Raw genomic sequence first — 26,444 nt, forward strand, 5'->3', positions numbered from 1 at the left:
TCAGGTCCCTTCCAACCCTAGAAACTATGAAACTATATGCATGTAACTGAGTGACAGAGCTTAGGAGGCTTTTAAATAGGATTGTAGAATTTTTCTGAGAGCTTGCATACAGAGAACTATTATTATTTTCCAACCAGTAGCTATAAAATATGGCAAGCAAATGTGAGGAACAACACTATCAATGCAAATTCCTCTACATAAGGGGTGCTCAACCCCCGGCCCATGGCCAGATGTGTCCTGCAGAGCCATCATATCTGGTCTCCAGGACTTCCCATGGGTCAGGAAATTTGGCTGCAGGAGAGCGGTGACTATTAATACGGCCACCCTCCCTTCCCCCTCCTCCCCTGTCAAAACCCGCCCCATGCACCTGGCTAAAGCCAGGCCTCCTTCCCCCTGCAGGGCTGGGTTGGGGTCACACCCTTTCCCCCAGGCCAAGCCACACTCCCACGCCACATTCCCTCCTGTGCGGCCAGGCCCATGCCCCTTCTGCTCCTCCTGTCCATAAGGCGAAGTGAAGCCCCTTCTCCTGCAGGGCTGGGCTCTCCATGCACCTCTGCATGGCTGGATGCTGGCCCTTGTGCCATCCCCAGGTGCTGGATTGGGGCCACCATCCAGCCTGTGGTTGGACCAGGTATTGCCATCTCACCCACCGGGGAAAAAAGGTTGAGTGCCACTACTTCGTATCTTTAGCATTTTAAATATTAGTACTCAAAAGTACTAAGCATATTCAAACTTCTGTTATAAGTGTTTGAATAGAATTATTTAACCTGAAGGAACAGAGCTCAGAGGACAGTTGCATACTGCATACCCTGAGGAGGTTACCACTGAAACAAAAAAGCAACACAGGGAAGGCCAAAAATGCTTTGGGGTGGTGCAATGAGGATGCTCTTTCGTAGAGCTTCTTTCACCTTCTTAAAATATATAATCAGTTGAAAATGTTCATTATGAATGCCAAGGTCTGGTAGAGTTTTATTGACTAACACTAGATGTGCTACCACATTGATTATGCATTAGTTGATTTTTATAACTGACTCCTGGAATCACTGTTATCCATATACCTAGTTATGTGTGCCAATTTAAAAATAATAATATAATAAAAGTGAAATGGCTGTTTTAAAATTTTCTTCTTTTTTTTCCCAGCTTCCAGAAATGCTTCATGGAGATGGAGATCATGAGGAACATGGATATTGTCCTGTGGGACAATTCATTCTTCAGAATTTAGGTTTGCTCCTTGGATTTGCTATCATGCTGGTGATTGCCCTTTATGAAGATAAACTTGTGCTCAACATCCAGTTTTGACCATTTCTAGTGATCTTTGTGGTTATGATAATGTTACTGTATGGCTTTGAGTCTGCACTGTTGTACTGTATACACATTGCTCAGAGAAAAAGCAGTGGCTTGCACTACTTACACAAGTACAGTATATTTGTTTCTGCGTGGGTTAACTTCTGCTGCTTTCTGACAGAAGATAATGATGCGCACAGTGCATCTTCCAGCCTGACCTGAAGTAGGAAATGTGAAATACGAGACATGAACTTAGAGTTCTTGTGCTGCATTCAAAATGTTGTGTAGTTTTTACAAATTAAAACACACAGTGAAAGACTTGTTCTGGTGCTGGAAGTGTCTTTTGGCATTACAGCTAGATAGAACCTAGGAAATTCGTACTTGTGCATAGACTGGCACGTCTTACATGGCCTCTATTAACATGTGCTTGCTCTCTGCACAACGGTATGTACTACTCCAATAATTATATTTTACAGAGTGGACATGACAAGGAAATACTGTAGTGTTTTAACTTTTAAAAAGTCCAACAATGTTTAAATCTTGTTGGGACACAGTAATCTGTATACTATGGTTATAAAGTTTGTGCTAAGGAGGCAGACCATTGCAGTACACAAAGATCTATGTGATCCACTGCAAAGTGCAGTTGACAAAATGTTTTCCTGACTAAGATTTATTTGATGTTAGTTCCTTGGTATGAGTAGGAAAATGCAGAATGTGGTAGACTTAGTGTTAGCTTGGGGAAATCCCTGGTGTCAGAGTCAGTGGACTGAACCTGGTTCTCTGCTGCAGAAACTAAACATGTATTGTGTGCCACTTGCAACGTAAACTACTGAAAAACCGTGGCTGTGAGTGTGGGGCAAACTCTCCTCTAACAAATGATCCATAGTGGAATTTCTCACTTTTAATAGCTATTTTGGTATATATTTTTTCCTTTTTATATTAAAACCTTAAAGTATGATACTAACTCTTGAGCCTGACTGCATAGGTTAAAAATTGTCCTTTCTGTGCAGTATGGGTGGATCATTTATAATGCTATAGTATCAGTTTAGAATGTATTTCTTCAGTGTCTTGGCATCAGAGCTTTATAGCACCAGCCATTGCTGGCAATAGACTGTGTGCTAGAATATTCCTATTTCCAGCATCAGAGTTAGTTGGGTTTTTTTTAACATTTTTGTTACATTTTTGTTGTGTTGTTGGTATCTAGGGTATATAAAAGCAGCTGTTATTAAGTACCAGTATGGGTGAGTAGGGAGGAATAGGCTGAACAATCAAAAGCCTTAACTTGCTGGAATCAGCTTATCTTTGATTGCTTAGTGCCAAGGTGCTTGTAATGCCAGACATAGATTTGTCTCTTGTGTACCCCTGTCTCCTTCTAAAATTGTGAATTTGTGAGAAGTGCAAGCCCTGCTAATTCTGCAGTCTGACTTGATAATATAGTACCAGTCCTAAGCATGGTAGTAGCCTTCTTTTAACATGCTGTTCTAGTTGTCATTTATATGTATGCAAGATAAGCAGTGTATTGACTATGTGCAGCAAGTTTTGTTTCAGCCTGCTTGGCGCCAGTGTAGCTGCTAAAATGTACTGGTTTAACACCTTACCTAGAGTCAGTATCTTCATTCTATTTCTCAGCTAATCCCTGTTCCTGTGGCCCTTTGCTTTTGACTCTGCAATTTAGCGATCTAGCTGTTCCTTTTTTTTAACACAGCAGCTCATACTTTTTAATTATATTAGTTGGTTCTTGCTGCTATTTGTTTCTAGTGCAAGAAACAGTATTAAGGGTCCAGTTCAATAAAAGATGTGGTTACTTCAGGGAAGAAACCAGAAATCAAGGGTCCAGTCATGTTGTCCCTTGGTGCTCAGAATTCATTGAAGTCGACAGGATTCCTGCATGCAGGAAGACTACAAAGCCTGACCCTAACTAGCACAGATGTCATTTCAGTTGGTAATGGTGGATTTTGGTAACTTTAAGATTTTGGGTGAAGTTTTCAAAAGCACCAACTGGAGTGACATGGGTCTGTCTGTAAATAACAAGCTCCAGGCAGTTTACCCTCTTAAGGCCCAGATCCTAAAAAATATTGAGATGCTATGTCACTCAGAGGTTTTCAGACATGTTGCCCATTGACTTTTCTTGAACTTAGTGCTGCCAAATAGAAGTTGGTCATTATGTAACTGAATTGAGATTTTTGACAGATCCTCCTGTGTTTATGCTATATTTGTTTTAATTCTTTATAAATGAAGATTCTTATATTTTGGGTAGTATATTTACTTTTCTCTTAGTTGGAATGCGTTAGTTTAATATACTGCCTCTACCAAAAAATGCTTCACACTTCTATTCGAGACCTTTTTCATATCGAAGTTTTAGGTACTGCATATTTTCCTTAAGAATGGAATCTGTCTCCTTATTTTCTAGTATTTATTACACATTGTGAAAAGCAATATAATAGCCGTGGCTGCTTCTTAGACTTCTGCCAGTATTGAATTCCAGACCATTTTAATGTACAACTAAGTCGTGTTACAGACGGTCCGATTTCCACCACGTTTCTCCTTAGCTTCAACATTCCATTTTCCTTGAATCCAGTCTCTCTTTTAACTTGTATTTGTTGGAGGGCATAAATGTTACTTGTATATTACAGTGCTGTCACTGTGTGACATCCCATATGAATTTTGATGTAGATCACATTGCACTCAAATCAGCTGTGATTATGCGTAGAAAATACTGTAGTAGCTAGATGCAGTGTGAATTTTTTCCATTAACAATGAGTCCATGGTTTAAAAATGTGATTATGGTCCTATAAAATACTCGCAGAGCTATCAATCTTTTTTGTTATAACAAAATCATTTTTTTAAATTTTATAAAGCTGGAAATGATCAAATGCTGTTTTGTTCATTGTCAACAGTGTTGTGTTCATTTTATGTGTTCCTTATTTATAAGGAGCTTCAGAAAATAAAATTATTCAAGGAGCAGAAATAACTGGTTTCTGTAAAGTTTTATTATATGCAGCTATTTCATATTTTAGTTTGATTTTTAAATGAATTGTGAAAGGCACGTATCCATTGCATAAAGGATTTATTTGAAAATGTTTTGATTCCTTTGAAAGCAGTCATTTAAACACTGAAATATATTTTCCGCAAATGATGATTTTGAAGCACAAGCATCTTCAGATGTCTGTACTAAGATTATGAATTAAGTTGGCACAACAGTGCCACGCCCCGTCCAATCCAGTGCTCTTCTGGTTTATCCGAAGGCAGAATCATTGCAATCACAAAGTTGGTGGAATGTCCTGTAGTGGACAGGGTTCCTCTTCTCTCGCTGGTCTTGTACACGGGAGCAAGGTAGCTTGGCCGTTGTGGGATGTCTGATTTCTTGCAAGGCTTCAGCCACATCTGCAGTAAAACAGGATAAACCATTTACCTTGACCAAAGTGCACTTACAGTTACCTTGCAGAACTTTTTCAACATGGTCAGAACTCAGTAGACACTTCAAAAAATTGTTCTTCACCACTGATTTTTGTAGCTGATCCTAAGTGCTTCCTTTTACCCCAGACTTCCTCCTAATTGACTTCAAAGCAGATTGATGATCAGCGGCTCTCTGGCATTTCCAATAGTATTCAAAATATTTTCACTTTAGATGAAAAAATATGCTGGCTTACTACATAAGTTGCCATACAGGTAATTATGTGAAGCCGGTGACTAACTTGCTCAGCTGGCAGAAGCTTATTTTTACTTATTTAATAAGATGCAGTTTTCCCAGTACTTTAAAACATGAACACAGCAGCCTTAACTTCTGATTGGTAGTAATTACTCTTCCCTATAAACCCAATTCATGTGAAAAATATTTACCACGGGTATAGTGTCATAAAGGATTTTCGGATAAGATTCTCCTAATTTCTTAGTTTTTCTGTTCCAGCAAGCTCCATCCAAGAATAGTCCCCGAATGTAGACACCTGAATTAATTTTCAAAGAAAAATACAATAAAGCAGAAAGTGAAGTTTAAGGAAAAGGTTTGTTTGGGGACATACTGTAGAGAACAGTGTGAAATGAAATTACATACTTAAGCTTACACTACAGAGAATAAACCAGAATACTTATACTTGTAAGTGATACAGAAATATCTGTTCCATATATTTGTATCTGTTCTTTTGCATGGCACAAAGGACACTGCCCCATCCTCTGATGGGGGTATTACTGCTGTGTTGGGCTCCTCATAAGGCTGAAGCTCTCTCTTACACTTTTCTAGTAATCCCTCACGCAAGGGATGGAAAGGAGCAGTCAGCGCCAGAAGCTGGTGTAAAGCACTTAGGTAGTTTCAGCTGATATATGGTACTGAAAGTCCTTAATGTGTGAAATACTGGTCAAAAAATATAGTTACTTTTTACTGTCTAACTTTCTCTGAATGTTAGTGGATTTCAGTTAGTTAATACACAAAGAGCAAGCCATATTTTAAAAGAATAAATGTAAAATTGGACAAAATCACATATTTTCATAGGTTATTTATAAAGGTATTGAAGGTTTAAAATTGATTGTCTGGTTTCTCAATGGATGTTAAAAAGGTTTCTAATAATCAGAGTTTCAAATGACAACTGTAGATAAAGGAACAGAGCTGGGTATCTCTGGAATATCAGTGTTGTGTGCAAACCTGCAGTTGTCCAATACATTATCCTTGGGTGATAATATCACTGTACTGTCTCCTTATTTTAATAGAAAATAACATGGCCAAACAGAATCACTTCAGTCTCAAAGGCAAGAATATTCCTGCCTTGCAATGTAGAGAAACTGGGAGCTCTGCCTACACTGGGATAGGTCAAGCCTCTCACCAGCTCTTGGTTTGTACACCTTAGTCTCATATAACCCTTCATTGAAAATTTAAGACTGCTGTCCTGATTTTTGGTGTTAAAAGCTGAAAACCATTCAGATGAATCTTCTATTCCACGGAGACTCTTGGCTGCAATGAGAATAAAGGCAGCGAGGGCATCAACATTTGGACTCCAGTAGGAAGTGTAGAACTTAGCACCAATTTATTTGTTATTTCTAAAGCTATTTATAAGGATTACTGTCACAATGTGCTTCTGCACAATAGTTTGTTTCCACTGGGTCGGCAAACTATCTTGGGGGTAAAAAATGAAATGATGAAATGAAAAAGTAAATGTAGGCTGAATACAGAATATTAGTTGAGATTTTCCTATATACTAAAAAAGTTGCTTATTGGGACTGGGTAGAACTCTTGGTGGGGAAGAGTTGTAATCAATGAAGCTGCAGTATACTGTATGGAACAATCCTGCCCAGCAGGTGCATTGAGGTGGTAATCTTTGTCCTACTAAAAAGATGTGATACAAAGGCCTCTTGTAGAGGCCTTCCTTGGACAGTAATGAATTAACAAGTTGCCTGCATTTTCCAAGCTCCTGTGCAGTAAATCAAATACATAATTTGTTAATACAAAGAATTCATCCACCCGTACCCCTGAATTGAACTTCCTAACTTTATACCAACATAAGTTGCTTAAGGCTTTACATGTTTGTTTACCATCTTCAGGAGCAATTTTGTATTCCTTGTCTTCCAGCACTTCATAGTCAAAGCCTAGCAAATCTATTGGAATGGTGTATTTTCTTGCATAGTTCTGCTGGGCACCAGTTAAGAAGGCTTGAGTGAAGAAAAATCCTGAAAGCCAAAAGACTGGAGGAGTTCCATCTTCGTACCACAACTGTGCAGCAGAGAAGGGGAGAGAGAAGCTAGAATTCATCTTAAAAACATTAGGAATAAAAGCATCATAAAACCCCTGCATTGCTTCATGAACCAATATTAGTCTTCTGCCCTGCCCTCCCTCTCGCCCTCCCCCTTCCCAGGCTGGGGTGTTATGTGTTATCTTCCTCTTCCTTAAACTGTAAGCCTTTTTGGTGTCAGGGATCATGCTGCATATGTGCATGCTTGGAGGGATGGTGCCTAGCAAACAGGTGAAGAGAAAGATGGCTAGCACTGATACCTGGGCCCTGAAGGAGAGCGAGAGAGAGAACTGGAACTGGGGACACCATATCATTTATTTATTTATTTCCCCCATCTTTGGGGTAGCATAAGCAGTACCATTCTTCTTTACAGTGCCTTTCTCTTCCAAGCAAGTTTGTTCTTTGTCTCTGCTGAAGCTACCAACAAAGACTTAATGCTAATGTGAGCTACAGGTAAATGTCCTTATGAACTGGCTGAGATTACTAATCTATTAAACAAGAATCAGTTTATTATTTTGTCAGTACTGAACAACACTTTGGAAATCCTCTGTAGTCCAAATGTGAAAGTTTGCATGGTTCTTGGCTGACCCCATGTAGCCATCCAATTCCCAGCCAGACTCGTATTTAACGCTAGTTACTATACATGAGGGAGTTTAAAAGATTTCCTAACTTCAGCCAATCAACAGTATTATAAACTTTCATATCTAAGAAATTATATTCCTTTAACTGCTCTGAATACTGCCAGTAACAGTTGTCACTTAAGAGGTTTTTAGTGAATTCATTGCAAGTGATATGGACATTTTAATGCCATGTACAACTGTCTTAGCAGGGTGTATGATACTTTGCAAATCTTAGTTGTGTTCTGTGCACTGATGAACAAATTGCTGTATGCTGAACTTCAGTTCAATTAATCATGCAGAGACAACATGCATGTCTACAAGTGTCACCTGAACCAGAAAACAAAATTATTCCTATCAGTCAGAAGAGGTTTTTTAATAGCGTGTGCTCACCTGTAAGAACTTTAATCTGGCAAGAAAATCATTCACATAACTGCCAAGTGGTTTAAGGCTTGGGTAAGACTTGTTCATCCACATTCCTGGAATTTTGCCTTTCAAAATGCTGTCCACCACTTCTTCCAGTTCAGCAGACATCACCACTAGGCCCTAAAGTAGATTTTGGAAAGTAAGATGGCAGAGTAGTTCTCATTCCACATTTCAAAGCACACTGCCCATGTTGTAATAAAAATAAAACTATTATCCAAGTTTCGTCCACAACAAGAGAGACAATTTGAATCAGAAATTCCAGAGGGAATCAGATCTGTGGCAACTTCAGGGTCCTGCAGTCCTACAAAGGCCCAGTATCAAATGGTTCAATATAAGAGTAAAGAATACTAAATGAAACGACTACCCATACTGAAAAATTCTTCCAACCCATTATTAGAGATCAGGAGCATGATGTTTTATATCACTTCAAAAACTTTTTTTTTTTAAATCCTTGCTATCATAACTCTACGTGTTCTCATTCGTAAATATTCTCTCCCTCCAAATCTTCCAAAGTGCTGTACTGCATAACAGGCAACTTGTAGTTAGTTATTTTAAACAGCTTTCCTTCTATTTTAAGTTTTCTGCCTTTGTATTTTTTTAAACGCCTCCTCACCTAGCATTATGGGCAAAATGAAACATGAATGGTCTCAAGTTGCCCTTCTCAAGTTGTTTTGGTATTTTGAATGTCTTCATCATGGCTCTGATGCACCTGCAAGTTGCCTCTCAGGGCCCAACAGTACTGAGCATCCTTACCTCGTTAGAAGTGAGAGAGCTGTGAAACAGCTTAGTGGCAACAAGCCCAAAAGACATTACATACAGGTGAATATTTAACTTCTGATTTTTTTTGTCTTATTTATTAAAAAAACTAATATAAGTGGTGAGAAGTAGTATCATTTTACCAAATGCTTTGGCTTTCCTTCTGGCATACTGTAATGAAATCCTGATGGCTCATATGATCGAGTTTGTGTCCATAGGTACATTTTTTCCAAGTATAATGTAGGGTTTGGGGCTCCACAAAAAAAAAAAAAAAAATCTCTTTCCAAAAGCAACTTAAACTATTTAAAAGTCACCAGGACTTTCCTTCTGGGCCAACAGCCTCAAGCATGTTTACCCTTGCAACACAGGAAGAAGGTTTAAAGCTGTGAAATGCAAGCAGAGGCAGGTGCCTACCTGCAGTCTCAAGGTACTTAAGGCAGGATTGCATAGTAAACTTGCCATATAGTGGCACTGCCAAGCAGAAAGCACTTCAAATGGACTAATTGTCATTGCTGATTAGCCCACCCCCCCCACCTTTATTAATTAATTTCTTCACAGTGCACCAGAAATGTGGCTACACTGCATCCAGTTTAGGAAGCAGCCCTCTATGGCCCAGCATGGTGTGCTTGAGGGCTCTACTACCTGGATCATTAAATTTACTGTGCTTAAGCCCTAGAGAAATGTAGCAGCTGAGGTCTACTTTTGTGCTTGGTATTTGTGATTGGCTACCACAGTGCTCAGCTCAGTGTGCTGGCTTTTGAGGCATCGATTCTTAGCTTCCCGCCCCCTCAACTCACTGTACTGGGAGCTATAGGCAAGAGCCAATTTCACCCATGCTGTAGTTACTGACCAAGACCGATTTATAGGGCTGGGATCAGGCAGCTGATCCTCCTTCCCCTGGCTAATCCCTCATTGCCCCACAGTATGTATACAGTAGGATTTAGGCACCTGCAGAAATGCATCCTATTTCATTCAAGCTTCTCCTACGAAGGCAAATGGGTGAGGTTTGTCGTTGATTTTTGTGTTGTCTCCCCAGGGTGTGTTCAGGGTGCTGCAGCTCTTTCAGGTGTACTGACAGCACCTTGAGCAACTTCCTTCCCTGAGAAAGGTAGCTAGGCTCACAGGTAAGCCCCCACACTCCTGGATGGGCAGACAATTTGTGCTCTCCCTACTAGCTCTCAGCAGCTTCAAGCAGGTGCTGCTACAGATTGCACAAATACACCATCTCCACTGGCCTCCGTGCAACACCAGGACACATCCCCATGGGCACACCTCCACCCCATCTGGACCGCTACTAGCTCTCTTCCCACACTACCACAGGGGAACAGTACTGCACTGCGTCAATCGCACTCTCCCAATTCGTCACAGAGGACAGTATTTTAAAATTCTCACAGCAGCACCACGTGACCTCTCCCAATGGCTGAGTTACTGCCAAGAGGATGGCACGGATGCAGTGAACTGGTGGGGGTAAGAGGCAGCAGTGCCCCCCACACAGGGCTATAGCATACTTCTCTTGCTTCCCCACAGACTTAGCAGGAGGGAAGGCCCTAGCCTATACACGTTCTGGCAGAGGTGCCCTCAGTCTCAGCCCTGACCATATCAGACTTGGCTTCTGTCCTAGAGGCTAAAAGGTAGGGTCACCGTCAATGAGTCACCTACCCTGGTCTTTGTCCTGAAAGACCTGCCTTTGGCCCTCCACCTAAATCTGCCAGAGGAACGATGGAGGTTGGCTGTAGCTACCATTAGCGGGTCGTTGTACTGGGCCGTGCACACTGCACTGTGAGGAGGAGGAGGAGGAGCCCTGGCATCCTTCACCAGGATCCATGTCTGACTTCTATGGTACTTATTTTCAGTACAATAGTACACAGGCCACTCAAGGCTGTTCCCTCCCTGCCCCACCACCATCTTTTTCCTCTGCTTCTCCACTCAGGGCAGTCTCTCAAAACACCCAGGGACACTAATGCTGAAAGACAGGCCAGTGGGACTACCATACCCTGGCAAAGCAAGGCCTGCCACACCTTGTCTCACATAAAACAGCTGCACACAGCCACAGGGATACCTGTAAGTCAGCCATTTCAAAGGTGAGTTTGGGTTGGGGGGGAGGGGGGGCAGAGTGGGGGGCGTGAAGGTGATACGGATAATATGACCACCCCACCCAGGGTGGGAGGAGAAGGTGAGGACGGTACATCCCAGAGGTGTGCCTCACCAATTAGTCCTCCAAAAGCAGCTTACAAACACAACCAAGGTACCAGGGCAGCTCTACAGTTAATGACAGACAGCAGCTCCTTATCTGTAATACTTGTTGAAAGCAGCCAGGAACGCTCTATCAAAGGCTCTGGCAAGCTCCTGGGCCAGGCAGCCAGCCAGCTACAGGTTGCTTCAGTGAAGACTCCCTGACTTCACATGGCTGATTACTTCAGAAACAAAAGTGGATCTCCCAAACCCAGCTCCACTGCTGATCTACTACTCTGTGTCTAGGCACATGTCCATGCAGATGCCAGGGGTACCCATCTGATGCTGTGTAATAACTGGCTGACCAGTCTCAAAACGTACTCACGAAGCAATGGTTGCAGCCAGTCCAGTGTCAGCAATCCAGAACATGCACACAATGCTGGTATGGCACGAAACAAGCCAGCCAGCAGCAGAGATGAGGATACCAGCGCTGTGAGGCCCCTGTATACCACCTAACCTTCAGTCCCCAGGAGCTGCAGGCCATTAACTGACTGCTCCACACCAGCTCCAATGCACACAATTGCTTCTAGAGGGAGTGGTGAACAGAAAACCAGAGATGGTCCATACTGGCCATCCAAAAGAAACAGAGGCAAGCTGTAGTGGGCCAAAAATGTGCCTGCATCAAGTAGAGGACCAAGGGAGCTTTGGCTGGGAGGTGTTTATCAGGTGCATGATGCTCCACGTACACCTGGCATCTTGGGAAAGATGCACTAGAGCTGTACCTCCAGCATCCAAGTGAGTATAGGCCATTTCTGGTACAGGTCTCCTTCCTGGCACAGAGTACAGGACTCAGACTGTCACCCTGGTCACATGCTCACAGTACTCTGGTCTTGGGGAATCTGCAGGTCTGGAATGATAATCTAACCTCAGCCCCAGGATGCCACCCTACACCTTGCCTACATCAGCTCACATCACTAATAATGAGCAAGCTCAATGCCTAGCCTCAAAGTATGACAGCAAGTATCTATTTGTAGCTGTGGTGCAAGATATAGTAGCCCTACAGAGAGTCATGACAGAAGTTTGCTAGCAATGCTGGCAAGGGTAGGTGCCTGGTTCCTAGCCTCTCACATGTAGCCCCTCCTCCAGCCAGGATCACCAACCTTGGTTCTCTCCGGCCCTGTGCTGCCATCACTTCCAGCCTAGAAGTAACTGAGCAGGGTTATGAATCTAGGGGCAGACAAGAAAGGTTGTGAGCAGGGGAGAAGTGGTGAGCACAGCAGATGCAAAGGCCTCTAGGGAACACCTGGTGGAGACAGTTGCCAGGAAATCCCGAACTGCTTGACAGAATCCAGACCCCAGCAGCACTGACCCACCTACCACAGCCAGCCCACCACTTGCGGGAAAAGAGAGCCTTGGCTCATACCATAGCTACCATACCACAATGCCCTTCTAGTCCTTAGTCTTCCAGTTGTGGTCCCTCCAGTCATCGAGCCTGTTCCATACCTAGTTTTCTCTTGTGTCTGGGATCACCTCAGGAACCAGTCCTGCACTGTCTGACATATGCTTGTTCTACTTGATGCTCACCCTAACAGCTGCCTCAGACTAACAAAAACTAACAAGGGCCTTTATGTGTGTGGGTTAGGCAAGGTCTGTGAACAACCTGGCTGCCAAACACCCCTGCAATGTACTCCTACTGGTTGCAGTTCAAGTGTGACTAACTTTTCCTGCCCACAGACAGAAGCTGAACAGGCATTGGCAGAGTCTAAATCACTTTGAGGTGTAAAAGGCCTCTACACCTGAGGCTTCTGATATTTTTACCTGCTAAGTTGCATCTGCAAAATGTGCACAGACGCACAGCAGCAATTTCAGAATCAAAATAACATGTAAAGGACTCTCACCAAGTGTGTTACACAGCTAATTAACAGGTAAGTGGCACTTGGATTGCTTGTGATTAAAATGGGATTCTGCTGTTGGTGCCTGATTTGGGTGTTGCGAATCCTGTTTGGTGGCTAGCTGCCTACAGGTTAGGCCTGGCAATCCTAACCATTGCAGCACCTTGCTGTATTCACTTTGTAGAGCTATCCCTAGACGTGGTTTGTATTCCTAAATTGCTCAAGTACTTTTCACCATTCATGCTAAGTTTTAAAGTGTTAAAACAAAGGGGAAGTAGCTTCTTTGCAGAAACCAAAATGGTATTTCTCTGTTACTCTTTTACATTTAGTTATTGGCAGTTGCTCAACACACGTGTAATATATCCACTTGGAACCTCAAGTCTTTGAATATCTTAAGTAATAATTTCTTTTGTTTGTGCCTTTGTCATTCTGTCTGTCACACTCAAAAAACCGTATCTGCACTCACTTTTCTGGACTTTCAGTGATTGATTTCAATTAGTTATGGTGTACTCTCAATATTCAAGCAAAAATTGTCCCTTAACACCCTTACTTGAATTTTGTCCCATAACACCTTTGCCAAGGTGAGGCAGAGAATAGACAGCAATTGAATATAGAAAGTATGGCAAAAGTAAGACAAACTGCAACAAATGAGCAAAGAGGACATTGTAGAAGAGATGGAATGGAAAGGCAGAGGGTTCGCACAGACAATAGAAGACAGGCTGAAAGAGTAGAAACAATAGGTTCACTGAAGACAAGACTGAGGAACATAGTTGTGGATTGATAAACATGGTGTGGCAATTTTGTAACTCTTTAAACTTCCAAGCTGAAAGACCATCAGATAGCCAATTCCGGGGTTACTGTCATGAGGGTAAAGTGATTCTGCCTCCAAGAAGACTGTGTCCGGAGTATTTGCGCGACTTGATGATGAATTGAAACAATGAGCATTACCAGAACTTTAAAACAAACAGTCAATTGTACAACAGTGCATTGATTGTTGAGCAAAGGTCATTATGATGAGATGTATGCTTTACGGACCATGTGGTAGATTGAACCCAAATGCATCGTGCATGGAAAATCATCCATGTCTGAAGAAATATCTGAAGGAGTTTACAGAGGAGACACTTGGAAATGTTGATGGATGCCTGTTGTATAGAAGAAGACCAGGCAGAACAGCTCAAATTGATAATGAGACAGTGGATAACAGAAACGTGGTACCCTACAACAAATAGCCTATTTTGCCTGTCATTTTTTACATGCTTTTACACTAGTATGTTAATAATTTCAGAACCTCTATATTGCATCAGATTAATGGTTAAATCCTGTCAGGTGCATGGTACAACTGAAGCGATAGCTCAACATGTCATATGACCTAGCTCTAAATTATTTGTTCTTAAGTTTTGACAAAGCTCACCTTGATTGCTTTCTGGATGTTAATGCAGGAGTCTCTGATGGTATGCAGCAATTTGTTAAATCGCCCCATTTCTTGGACAAGTACAGTGTTCATACTTTGTGTATAGGTGGTTGGGTATCTCCTCATTGCAGCCTCAATGTCAAAGTCTGAAGGAAGTTTGCTCTGGATGTCACTTGCCACTTCACGAACAATTTCATCTGTTGATCTTGCACCAGAGCCTGATGCTCGAGACTATAAGTAGCCAGAGGTAGAAAAAGAAGTGATCGTGTGAATTTCAGTGAATATTTAAATGGAGAAGCACATTTAAATTATTATTAATGAATTAGTATGGAGATGGCCTTATTTGTTCTAAGGTAAATGCAAAACATACAAAATACATTTTTTAAGTTTAGTTACAGTATTATGCCCTCAGAGTGTATTCAGTAGGTGGCGATGTTCTAAAATAAGTGTTCCATCACATTATTTCTCTGATTAAATATGTTGTCATTTGCAGTTTTGGAGTAGCTGGAGTTTCTCTGAAAATCACCTGGTTATAAAGAGTGATCACAAACACAAAAAGCCAAAGTAACATTCCTCTTGGGTAGCTTTCTTTAGGTTACAAAAAGTCGGGGAATAAGTAGAGAGATTAAGAGGCTGATCTTGTGCCCTCTTAAATCAATGTTCATGGCAACTCCAGTAAACATAGCATGGGATTTTCACACTAGTAGTGATCAGTCCAGCTAGGGTTGTAATGTGCTGGCATAACTTTTGAAGAAAAATTACACTGCTAACACTACACAGTTCAAATATTTTATGAATCAAGGGAGGATTTTCTGTACACTAAACGTAAGGAAACAAAGTAAGTACAACATTTTTACTGTTTTTGTGGCAATGCATGCTACCTCACACATATGTGATTAATTAAAATTTGCTCATTTCTTTCACAATGCTGTATGCTTTATTATATGTAGGACTCTTACAAATGGACAGCTTGTCCTTCAAAGGGAAAGTTTTTCAGCATCTTCTGTGACACTTCAGAGATTGCTGTCAAAACTCTGATGCTGCAATGACTTGTGGCTCATCCTCTAACAGGAAAGTCATCACGAGCAGAGTCACACACGTTTGTGCCCTAAATTAGTGACTCATCCATTGTTTACATGCTTTTCTAATGCTACGTTAGATGCTTTAATAATGCCTTTTATGTTATATTTGTTAATATTACAACTAACTTAGTTAACTTAGGGCTTTGACCTAACTCTTCTCCATATCTTGATACTGAATTTCCTTAATTTTAAGATAAGGGGTTCCCCCCATTTAACATGGGGGAAAGCCCGACATCTTAGAAGAGTATGAGGGCGGTGGTGGGGAGGATGGTTGCTATGGCTCAGGCTTCAGCCCCTACCCAGGGTCTGGCCATAGCTGTAACTGCTGGCCACCCCCTCCCCCACTTTTGCACCCCACCATCACCCCCTGAAGCCTCTTCTCCCTTAACTTCCCCTCCCACAGCTTCTGCTCCTCAGCCTGCCCTTCTGCATCCCCTCCTTTCCCTTGCTCCACACCAGCAGTTTCCATGCATGCTGCAGTCTGGGACACTGAGCACAGCTCTAGTATGGCCTGTAGCAGCAGCATGCAGCCTGCATGACCACTACAGGGGCTGGGCTGGGGCTGTGCTTAGTTTCTCAGGCTAGAATGGGGATGAAGCGTCCCAGCACAAAGCAAGACTAAGAGGGGGAAGCAGGGAATAGAGCCTGTGGGGGCAGGGGAAGTGAGGAGCAGAGCCTGGGGAGAAGTGGGGAGCAGAGACTGGGGGGGAAAGGGGAGCCTGACTCTGAAGGCAGGTAGGTAGCAGGGGGGCAAGCAAAAGCAGGGGACAAGCTTTGTGAGTTCCCCACACCACTTGCCTCCTCACTGCTTACAGTGGTGTGAGGGATGAATTAAAGACAACCCTCCAATAGTTAGGTTCTATACCTGGAAAATTATAAGAAATTTATAAATTTTCCATGTACAGATTCTAATTATTGGGGGGTCATCTTAGATTTGAGTAAATGCAGCATTCATTTGTTTTGTTATTTTGTATATTGCAATTACAAGGAATTAATTATCTTCCACAGAAGATATACTAGTACAATAGCAAGTTTGTAGCCACAATGGAGAAATGGAGAAACCAGATGAAACATCTTTGAACAACTAAGTACAATAGAGCTAAACAATAATAAAGCCATTAATGATGTACATTGTGAGATGACTAAAAAGTATTCACAGCCACGAGTCATTTACATACCTGTGTAAGAAGAATGTTATCAAACAACAGCTGCGTTTCTGACTGATCTTTGGTAATATCAGCATTGGCATTCATCCCAAAAATCTCTGGGGAAGGGTTCAGTGGAAGGGTCTTTGTATATTCGATATAGCTTTGGTACTGAAAGGATTTATGTTAGGAGATTAAAAAGATTCAAAGATCAAATAAGGTCCAGAAGAAATGCAAAGCAGCCTACTTCAGTTGAGGTTCAAAGAAAATATTCCAGATGCCCCTAACGTAGTCGGCATTGTTTTAAACAGAACCAAACTCCAAGCACCTAACCAGTAACAGTATCTCCCTTCTGCCAAACCTGCCAGAGTGGTCATCGTTATCTAGCATCAAGTTAACAAATCCAATGGCCTCAGCTCTAGGGTAGAACTCTATTCTTACACTGGGCCCATCAACATGACATCTGAGCACTTCAGACTGTCAAAGGTTAAGGTGATGGCAATTCATTATTTACAGCAGCACATTTATAGCCCGTCTTTCTTAAAATGTCATCTAAGCACTAACGCCCAGATGTCAAAGGCATTTGGGTACCTAACTCCAATAGGGCTTGCATCCCATTTAGGGACCTAATTCTAAATACCCTCAAGGATTTTAGCCTAACAGGATTTCAGTGCTTAGATACCATTATGATAAGCATTAAGCCAGGGGTGTCACACATACAGTCCATGGAAGGATGTCATCTGGCTTGCAGGGCAACTCTCCCACCCCCGACCACATTCAGTCTGCAGGGCTCATAGCCACAGCTCCCGGAGCACCTGTGGCAATGGTGTGAATTCTTGTGGTTTTGGCACAGCTCTGGAAATGAGGAAGTTAATGCTGCTTGCCTCCTCATCCCTTACCTGCTACCAAAATCAGTTTTTAATCACCCCTGGCAACTAAAATTGGCAGTAGGGGAAAAGGGCGCAAGCAGCAGCAGTGTTAACTTTCTAGGCTCTAGAGCTGCACAGGAAATCCCATAGTCTGGGGAGGCTCAAGTTTCACACCCCTGCACTGAACAATAGGATAGATTAAAGTCAATGTGGTTTAGCTCGGTTGCAGTATGAATTATCCCTAGGTTAAAGAGTAGGCATTATGACACTCAGTTTAAACCTTGAATCTTTAATATCCATTAAGTGTAAACATCTTCATTTTGGGTGACCAATATGAAACTTTCCAAAGGCCTGTTTTTTGGAGATGGTAATTACCTACAACTTCCAATGAAGTCAACAAGAGCTTTGGACCAGCTTGCCTAGAGCAAGAAAGGGACAGTTTGTCAGAGGGAACTAGATCTCTGTAATATGTTCCCAGGGCCTCAGACTAAACCACTATTTTGCTCTACTACAGTATTTTATGCTGTATTGTTTTTATGTCTAATACAATTGACAAGGTTTTCTGGAACAGAATGACTTGCACACAAGTGTCATTTATAACAATTTTTAGTAGCAATTTTCTGAAGCAGGTCTGTTCTAGTTAGTCCTATTTATTACAAGTCACTCTCCAAGGGATTGGCAGAATGACAGTATGAGACACAACAAGAGGCATGTAAGAACAGCAGCATGAAGCAAAGTTATTTATGATTAAAATGACCATGATGTGTCTTTTTTTATTTTTGTCCATTTAATAATTTTTAAATACTTACATCTCCTTCAGTAGGGGCAAAATACAGGCCGCTGGCATCAAATTTATAATCTAAATCTGTAACAATTTCTGAATTGTAGAACTTGTTCAGAATGCTACGGAGTGTACGCCGATCCCAGTCATCAGTAACTCTGCCACCATAATTGCATTCACCAGTCATATAGCGCAGGGCGTCATATGGCAGCTCCTGAAGCACAAAATCATCTGAATTGTTTCTTTTTTTTTTTAAGCATAGCTACACTAGAGGCCTAAACCTATCATTGTACCTTTTCTATTCTACACAGTTCTCAATCACTAAAGAAATTCTGCTTCCTGAGTACAACCAGTATTACTCCAAGATAAATTTAGGCTATATTCAACTATTATTAGGGGGAACATAAGCAGTGGTCTGACCATACCCACTTCAAGTCCATCTAATCTACATTTTAGAGGGTATGGCACCTTTCCATTCATCATACTAGAGTTTGATCCAGATCTACCTTGAAGGATTAGAAGAATTTAGGTGCTTAAACCCCAAAAGCAATCCAGGCTAACCCCACTCCTAAAGCAAAGTTCCCCAGGGCTAGGCACAGAAGTTACACATAAACCAGTTTAAGTAATCAGCAACTGGCTTAAACCTGTAACAGAACTAGGGCTATTAATTAATCATGATTAACACCCACAATTAACACGTTAATCTGTTTTTCTATTAATTTTTTTAATGTGTTAATTGCTGCTGGTGATGGGGGGAAAGCTGCTCTCCCCTCACTGCTGTGTGCATGCCTGTGTGCTGGGGAAAAAGAGGCCCCTTCCCCCCTCGCTGCTGCTGGGCAACGCATGCACACCCACATACACACACGCAGCACCCAGGCAGGGTCCCCGGAGCAGATTCAGCAGCTGGATGCAGGCACCAGGGCTTGGAAGGGGCCATAGCCCCCTAAACCCCCACTACCGCTGCTGCCGCTCACCCCACACAGTCTGTGGCAGCGATGACTGCCCCACCCCACTCCCACCCGCAGCACGGCCCCCCTGCCAGAAAGAGGCTTGTGCTCCCCAGAAATGATTCAAGGGGCTGATGCCCCCGTCAGAGTCCCTGACCTCTCGTTGCTCCAGTAGCAGAGGTTGGGGGCACAGCCAGAGGCCGGCTGGCATGGCCCCCTTAGGTGACGGGGGCACAGAAGGGGGTTATTTCCCCACTCCTTCCAGCATCTGGCAAAGGGGGCAGGGAAGGAACTTATTTCGCCACTCACCCCACACAGGGAGCAATTGGTGGCAGTGGCAGCCAGGGCTGGCAGACCCCAGCTATGGTCCCCTGGGGGCAGAGGAGGGAATAAACCCCCTCCCTGCCCCCTCTGCCTCAGGGGGCCATGCTGACTGGTGTCTGGCCATGCCCCTTCCCCCACTGCTGCAGCAGAAAGAGGGTAAACCAGGCAGACTATGGCTCAGGTCCATGCTGGTGGGATAGGAAGTGGGGAATTAAACCCCCTCCCTGGCCAATTAATTCCAGGCTACTGCCAGGGCCAGCCCTGCCCCCCCAACACAGCTTCCCTGCAGCCAAGGGCTGCTCTAGTGTCCCCTGGCTTCTGGCCTCAGCCATGTGCCTGCATTCCCTGAGTGAAAAGGGAATGTCTACTCACTTGCAAACTGGTTCAATCTAGGCAGGTTAAACTAACCTGCAAAGATTGAATCAGTTCTGGCTCCAGCTTTTTGCATGTCTTTCCCTAGCCCAGGTGCCTACATATGGGCAGAAGCAAGCCAGATGCTGCATCCTCCCACAGTACCTACTATGTACCTGAGCTCAACCATGTTTCAAATCTGTTTCTAGGAAGAACCTAACCTCTGTCTAAGTCCACATAAAAGCCTCCGCTGGTAGGCAACCCTGCCCCCAATTCTAATTTTTAATTCCTTTTAGATGCCTTCCTTTTGCTTGTGGGATAGTCTTCCTTATTTTGCGGGGGAATCTGAATGCATCTCTCACACTACACAACCATAAGTCCCTAACCACCAGGCTGGGGGTGAGTCTAGTCTGATAAAGTGAGCGCACTGCTCCAGCCCCTTAGTGAAGCTTGGTAGGTGATACTGATACCTGTCCTTGAGTTTCTCTCTTATTTTTTCTAGTTTTGCAGTTGCATTTTTCCTGTGTTTTATATGCTTTTTTAATCCACAATTTCTTTATCAAGACCACTCAAACAAGGAAGAAAACAATGCAAGCATACAGCAAAAATGACACTATGTAAAAATACTGTCAAAAGCAATGTAAACAAAGAAGACATGAAGGAAAAACAGGTTTTCTCTAATCTATTTTACAATAAAATAGTAAGAGTAGAGCATAGCTTTTAGTGAGCATTTGTCATCCCAAACTCTAAAAGCACTTTAAAACCCAGGTATTGTTATATCCATTTTACAGATGGGGAAACTGAGGCATGGGGAGGTGAAATCACTTGCCACCCAACAAGTCAATGGGACAACTGGATACAATACTCAGTTCCCAGTTCAGTGCCCAGGCAACTAATCATCCTCTCCCTTCCTGGCCCCTACCAAAGTTAAAAAGAAAAGGGCACAGGTTGGAAAGTAGCCAAATTTACACAACAGATCAGTATCAAAGCTTGAAATATAATTCAGATGCCCAAGTGCTAGCCATGTGATCTCTTGGCTGAGTCACATACAGTTACAATACTAGTTGATACATCATCTGAAGATAAGAATGTGATTATTCCATTGGTGGCATCTCTTTCAGAAACAATACAGGAAGTTCCAACAAACTTCCTGTATTGAAGATAAGTATATGGAGCAAAACTCGCTCCACTGCATAGAATAACATCTAGTTTGTTTGTATGAATGTTCCCTAAACGAGTTACTGGATTGAATTTGGCATGCAAAGTTTCACTGATGTATTTTTGATATTTGTATACACCCAAAAAGATAAGTTTATAACCAGAATACTACTATGTTTAGAAAGAAATGCTGCAATTAGGCCTTTGTTTTTATGAAGTACCACTATTGAATGTATATGCGTTAATGATGTCATACAGAACAAAATGGATAGTATCTTTGCTTTACTTTACCTCATACTGGTTCAGAAATATGTGCAGCTGCTGTACACTAATTCGCAGATCAGTCTCATTGAATTCATATGGAATATTCCAACCCAGTGGTCCAAATTTCCGCCTTTCCTGAACCAGTGCATGGAAGAAACAGAGGCCATACAGCAACTTCTTGAATTCAACCTTTTAACAGAACATTACAATATGATTAAGTCACAGAATTTCTTCTCTAAATGTTTCCACTTTCTGATGCCCCCATATATTGGGGTACAGGGTGGAACTTAATCATATATGGAGAGTTAAGAAATGTCTGCCTTTGCAGTCCCACAACAGCCTGGATTCCTCTGCAAAAGTATCATTTGTGAAGCACTGAATTTCAGAATTTAGCCATCAGTTTATCACATATGATGGTTTTAAGTATCTTTGTAATCTTACAAGTATTCTACAAGTAATTAACTTGAACAGACTTTTTATAGTATTTTAGCAAGATCACAGCCCACCACTTTTATTTGCAGCCCTGGTTTTGTAAAATATTGTTCCTACTGTACTTTCCTTTTTCTGGATCTAGATGTGTTTTGGTTGTGGTATATTCCTAAAAATGCTTTTACAGCTAAGAACTATGATTTTTAATTAAGATAATTTAGCCAGATATACAGCTTCAGTTAAATGCAACTATCTTTATTATTTAATTATAACAAAATATTGTAAACCAGTTTTAGGTCAAATGTACTAAAACACAAAAAAATAATTACAAAAAGAGTAGAGGGTTTCCCAGTCTACTTACTTAGAAAAAAGATTCTTATGATTGGTGTCACTCAACCAATGTATCATTTCACTCTCATATTTCAATGAGGAAAGAAGTTTTATGATTTGAATGAAAGGTAGAATTCAAAAACAGCATTACATTCAGTTAATATTCTGTAACAGATTCCCCAACTTTGCATGGTTGTACTGGGAAATGACTTGCTTTTGACTTTTAAATAGTAAGCTGTATTATTAATGGCACACTACAAAATCTCTGCTGGCAAGGAATGAGAATAGTGGTAAAATAAAAATAAAATATTAATAAAATTCACTTCACTGCAGTCAGCAATCAGTAATCAAAACCAGCTTCATTGCAGTGCAGGTAGACTACTTAATTTGATAGTTTTTACCCAGCACACATGAATATAACCACCAAGGTCCACTTTAGCTGCTTTACAGGAGGAGTGAGATAACAAGACTAATAATACATTACTAACAGGCTTCTTGCAAGTGTTGAAAAATTCAGGGTCAGAGATTGGATCCATCAGATACGAACGGATGATATTAGCCCGTAAACCTTTTGGTGCTTCATTAGTCATTTTCACTCCATTTTGAAGTACAGACACAGGGAAATTTGGAGATGGGTAACTGGTGAGCCAAAGTCGGAAATCTGGATGAGTTGTATCAGGATTAAACTCCTAAAAGAAAGCACCACACAAAAATGGAGAATCCAACCCAAAAGGAATAAAATATTATATATGCCAATGCCTTTGAAAACAAGCCTAGCTGCAAAAATCTGATAATGTACAAATGAAATGCTTATGTATTACAAATTTAAGGTATAATTATAGTTGGACTCACAGTCATACATGGAAATTTCCATTATAAAGCTGCTCTACTTTACTCAGACCTGTCTGAATCTTTAGGAATATAAGCAAAAATTTTCCAGGAATTATCTCAATGTGAAAGTCAATGTTTGAGGAATGTATGAGCAAAGACAGTACAGACCTTTCTATGGACAAAAAGAATATATAAAAAAAACTATACTGCCTTTATTAATAAAATAATCATTTCAAATTCAAACTTGTCATAATAAAGCTGTAAGAATAAGAATAACAATTCAAAACTCATGGTAGAGCTATGCACTTTGTTAGTTTGCAAGAAAAAGACCCGCTCATACCCTTTTACAGTTGTGTCAATTAGAAAGTGCAAAACTCCTCAGAGTCCCAATCTCCAAACATCCATACCTATTTAACCTTAACCATAAATATAAATTTTGCCAGGCTGGGGCCAAGGCTTACAGGAAATCTCCTTATTGCCTTCTGTATCTTTAGAAGGGGATTCTATTTACCAATGAGCAAAAAACATTGTTTCATTTTGTTTTTTACAAGAATACTAATATTCAACTTTCAACACCGGGGACCATATGTCCTTAGCTGCAATTGGAGGAGGCCAACGGTAGCTGTAAGGCTGCTGTCTATTACACCCAGTGGCCATTCCAACAGTACAGAATTACCAAGCATAAGGATATATGAGTGCCACACTCTTTGTTTAAAAAACACTTCATGGATCAGAAGCAGGAAGAAAAGACTGCTACAGAACCACCACTATGAAGATTCCCCTTATGTAGAAGGAACACTCAAGAAGTAGGTTAAGTTGGCTTTTTGGCCTTTTTATATGCAAAGAAGACCTGAGAGTCAGTCCTTAAGTTTTACTAAAAGAAAATACAACTGAATTATACCTCACAGACTTTTTCCAGAGTTGGCATCCATGAGGTTGCTAGGTGACAGTTTTGCAGAACTACCCAGCTGCCTTCCTTCACTGCCTTCTCTATCATTTTCATGGCTATGGGACCTTGGCCTTGGCCAAGTGACAGGGAGCTAAGCTTTGAGCCCCCATATCCCTGCAAATACACACAGATTTTAAAATGACGAAAATATTACACAGATTCACAGAAACACACTGAACACTCTGGTATAATTTACATTCACATTTTTTATAAAACAAGAAAAAACAAACACTGAATTCCAGCTAATTCAACAAAATACATTAATTAAATACATTTCTAAACTACAGAAACACTCTACACAATGCTTCAATAAGAAAGCATCTCTCATTTTAGAATCATCCCCCCAAAAAAGATTTGAGGTCTATGAACGCATCTACACATTGCCCTATGGAGATGTAGTGATGTGCTACATCACTGTACAGTGCACAATGGCAACATAGCGATCACACATGTCTACACATGATCACCAACTATGTTGCTGTAGGGGCACATTCCTCGGGTATAGTGCACTGCTTTGGTGACATACCAGCGAAATGAACCCATGTACCGCAAGTACAGAGTGGTAACTGCCCATACTGCGCCGTGCTTTAGTACTTCCAAAAGGAAATACTAAACCATGGCGCCATAGCAATGTCACTGTACACTGACATGTAGACGTGCCCTATAAATCCAAAACTATGATCCAAATCAGCCCTCTAACCTAGATGATACCTCAACTGAGCAGACACTTCCCTATTTGACTTCCAAATTCCTTATGTTCCTGGGCCCTGCACATGTCCAGACCTACAGTGAACAGAGCAAATCAGCACCTACCTACTTACTAGCCAAAACCAACTGGGATTCAGGCACTTACAGTACTAAAGTATTTTATTGGTGTTAGACCTTATTCTTTCATTTGTTTTGAGGATGGCCTCCTTGGAGTTTTAAAAAAGAAACTAAAACCTTTTTAAGGCAGCAGGTTTTCTGAATCCATATGAATGGGTCTAACTATGTGAACCTTCTTTCTTGATCCTGCTGTTGACAAGAAAAAGGAAACTTGACAGCCAGAGCAGGCAAGGGGGTGAGCCAAACAGAGATCAACTGACACAAATGGTTTAATGGAAGAGACCTAGAGGGATAGCCATGTATAGTAACAGAGCAGGCATCGGAAAAGAGATACTGGAGAGAAAAGGACTATCCAAGGATTATTTTTTTGCACACTACCAGCTACATGAAAACATATAAAAGGATTTGGTATGCTTTAAAAAGCTATTTGGTGATGATCTGCTGCTTCTCCTTAAAACCTGCCAGACAAATTCTATTCCTACATTTAAAATTAAAATATCCAAACTGAAGACAAATAAACATCATGTAATACATGCCAACATTATATTAAGATAAATATTATCCTTTAGATTTTAAACTCTTCATGGCAGGGACTATGATTTCTGTCAATAAATGTCTGAAAAGCACCCTGCTTATCATTGGTGCTACCAGAATGAACTAACTAAAGTGTCAGGCATGGATCATCCTAATAACATAGAGCCTCCTTATATTGACAGCATTGTCCCACTGATATAAAAGTGCACCTCACAACATTTGCTTAGCTAACTCTAATCAGCAAAAGAAGTGGCATTCCTGCAGCCTCCAGTCATCTTCATTAGAAGAAAGCTGTTTGTAATACGTAGCTTTGAAGGGATTCACAGAAAAGGGAAAAGAAGACTAGATTCTGAATTTTCTAGTCTTAACTGGGGGCGGAAAATGATGTCTTGATTCATTTCCCTTTTTAAATTTTATTTTCATAAATAATTAAAGAAAACATGATTAAGATGCATTAGAAAGCTGGTCATTATAGGATTATCAATTTACTAACTGTCATTCTGGTACTCAGGATGTATACTGAAATGAAAATTTGCACCATGTAATGTCAATGTATTTAATTTATAGTAGGCATGTCTACACATGCATAAATGTATGTTATCACAAGCACTAAACTAAATGGCTGTAACTGATGCTACTGCACAATAGTGCTGTTTCACACATTTTAGGTGACTCTAATCCACAGTAGACTAATTTTACTGTGCATTAGTATGGCTTTTGCCTGCCGTGCAAATGCACAGAATTAGTCTACTGCACATGAGGTGTCTCATGTAAATGTGCCTGGTGTATTTTAAACATAGCTCAAATAGCCTTCTTGTTTATTCCGTTTCAGTAAACCCTCCTCTCTTCCAGCCATTCGCTCTAGCTACACATCCATTTTATCTGGAACTACAAAACAGACACCTGCAAAAGGCTTCTCAGAACACTACTAAAAACTGCAGTGTACATGTACACAACTGAGTGAGTAAAGATTTACAACATACCTACACTCTCAATAGCACAGAGTTATGACAGTAAAAGCCAAGTTCTTTCTCTATGCAATCTTTCCATTTTCCATTAGAGATTATAGTTTCATAGTTTCATAGTGTCATAATTTCTAGGGTCGGAAGGGACCTGAGTAGATCATCTAGTCCAACCCCCTGCCATGGCAGGAAAGAGTACTGGGGTCAAACGACCCCAGCAAGGTGTACATCTAGCCTCCTCTTAAAGACCCCCAGGGTAGGAGCCTGCACCACTTCTCCTGGAAGTTGGTTCCAGATCCTAGCCACCCTGACCGTGAAGTAGCGCCTCCTGATATCTAGCCTAAATCTACCCTCTGCCAGCTTGTGACCGTTATTCCTGGTCACTCCT

General features: G+C 41.4%; 2 protein-coding genes across 2 annotated transcripts in view; one reads left to right on the forward strand and one right to left on the reverse strand.

The window, feature by feature from the left end:
• Positions 1-3,815, forward strand: part of SLC39A10 (solute carrier family 39 member 10) — an 83,689-nt gene extending 79,874 nt beyond the window's left edge. Inside the window, exon 10 of the mRNA XM_019523123.1 lies at positions 1,141-3,815. Coding sequence (XP_019378668.1) covers positions 1,141-1,299 — 159 coding nt within the window. The 3' untranslated portion in view covers positions 1,300-3,815. The remainder of the gene's footprint in view (positions 1-1,140) is intronic.
• Positions 3,816-4,023: 208 nt separating this feature from the next.
• DNAH7 (dynein axonemal heavy chain 7) overlaps positions 4,024-26,444 on the reverse strand; it is a 257,096-nt gene continuing 234,675 nt past the window's right edge. The window contains exons 55-64 of the mRNA XM_019522878.1: positions 23,688-23,849; positions 22,444-22,644; positions 21,224-21,385; positions 18,181-18,366; positions 16,536-16,673; positions 14,276-14,506; positions 8,012-8,164; positions 6,805-6,982; positions 5,125-5,228; positions 4,024-4,668 (exon numbers count right to left, since the gene is read on the reverse strand). Coding sequence (XP_019378423.1) covers positions 4,462-4,668; positions 5,125-5,228; positions 6,805-6,982; positions 8,012-8,164; positions 14,276-14,506; positions 16,536-16,673; positions 18,181-18,366; positions 21,224-21,385; positions 22,444-22,644; positions 23,688-23,849 — 1,722 coding nt within the window. The 3' untranslated portion in view covers positions 4,024-4,461. The remainder of the gene's footprint in view (positions 4,669-5,124; positions 5,229-6,804; positions 6,983-8,011; positions 8,165-14,275; positions 14,507-16,535; positions 16,674-18,180; positions 18,367-21,223; positions 21,386-22,443; positions 22,645-23,687; positions 23,850-26,444) is intronic.

The sequence above is a fragment of the Gavialis gangeticus genome, unplaced genomic scaffold (assembly GCF_001723915.1).
Source record: "Gavialis gangeticus isolate Ggan-Ray unplaced genomic scaffold, GavGan_comp1, whole genome shotgun sequence".
Classification (NCBI taxonomy): domain Eukaryota; kingdom Metazoa; phylum Chordata; order Crocodylia; family Gavialidae; genus Gavialis; species Gavialis gangeticus.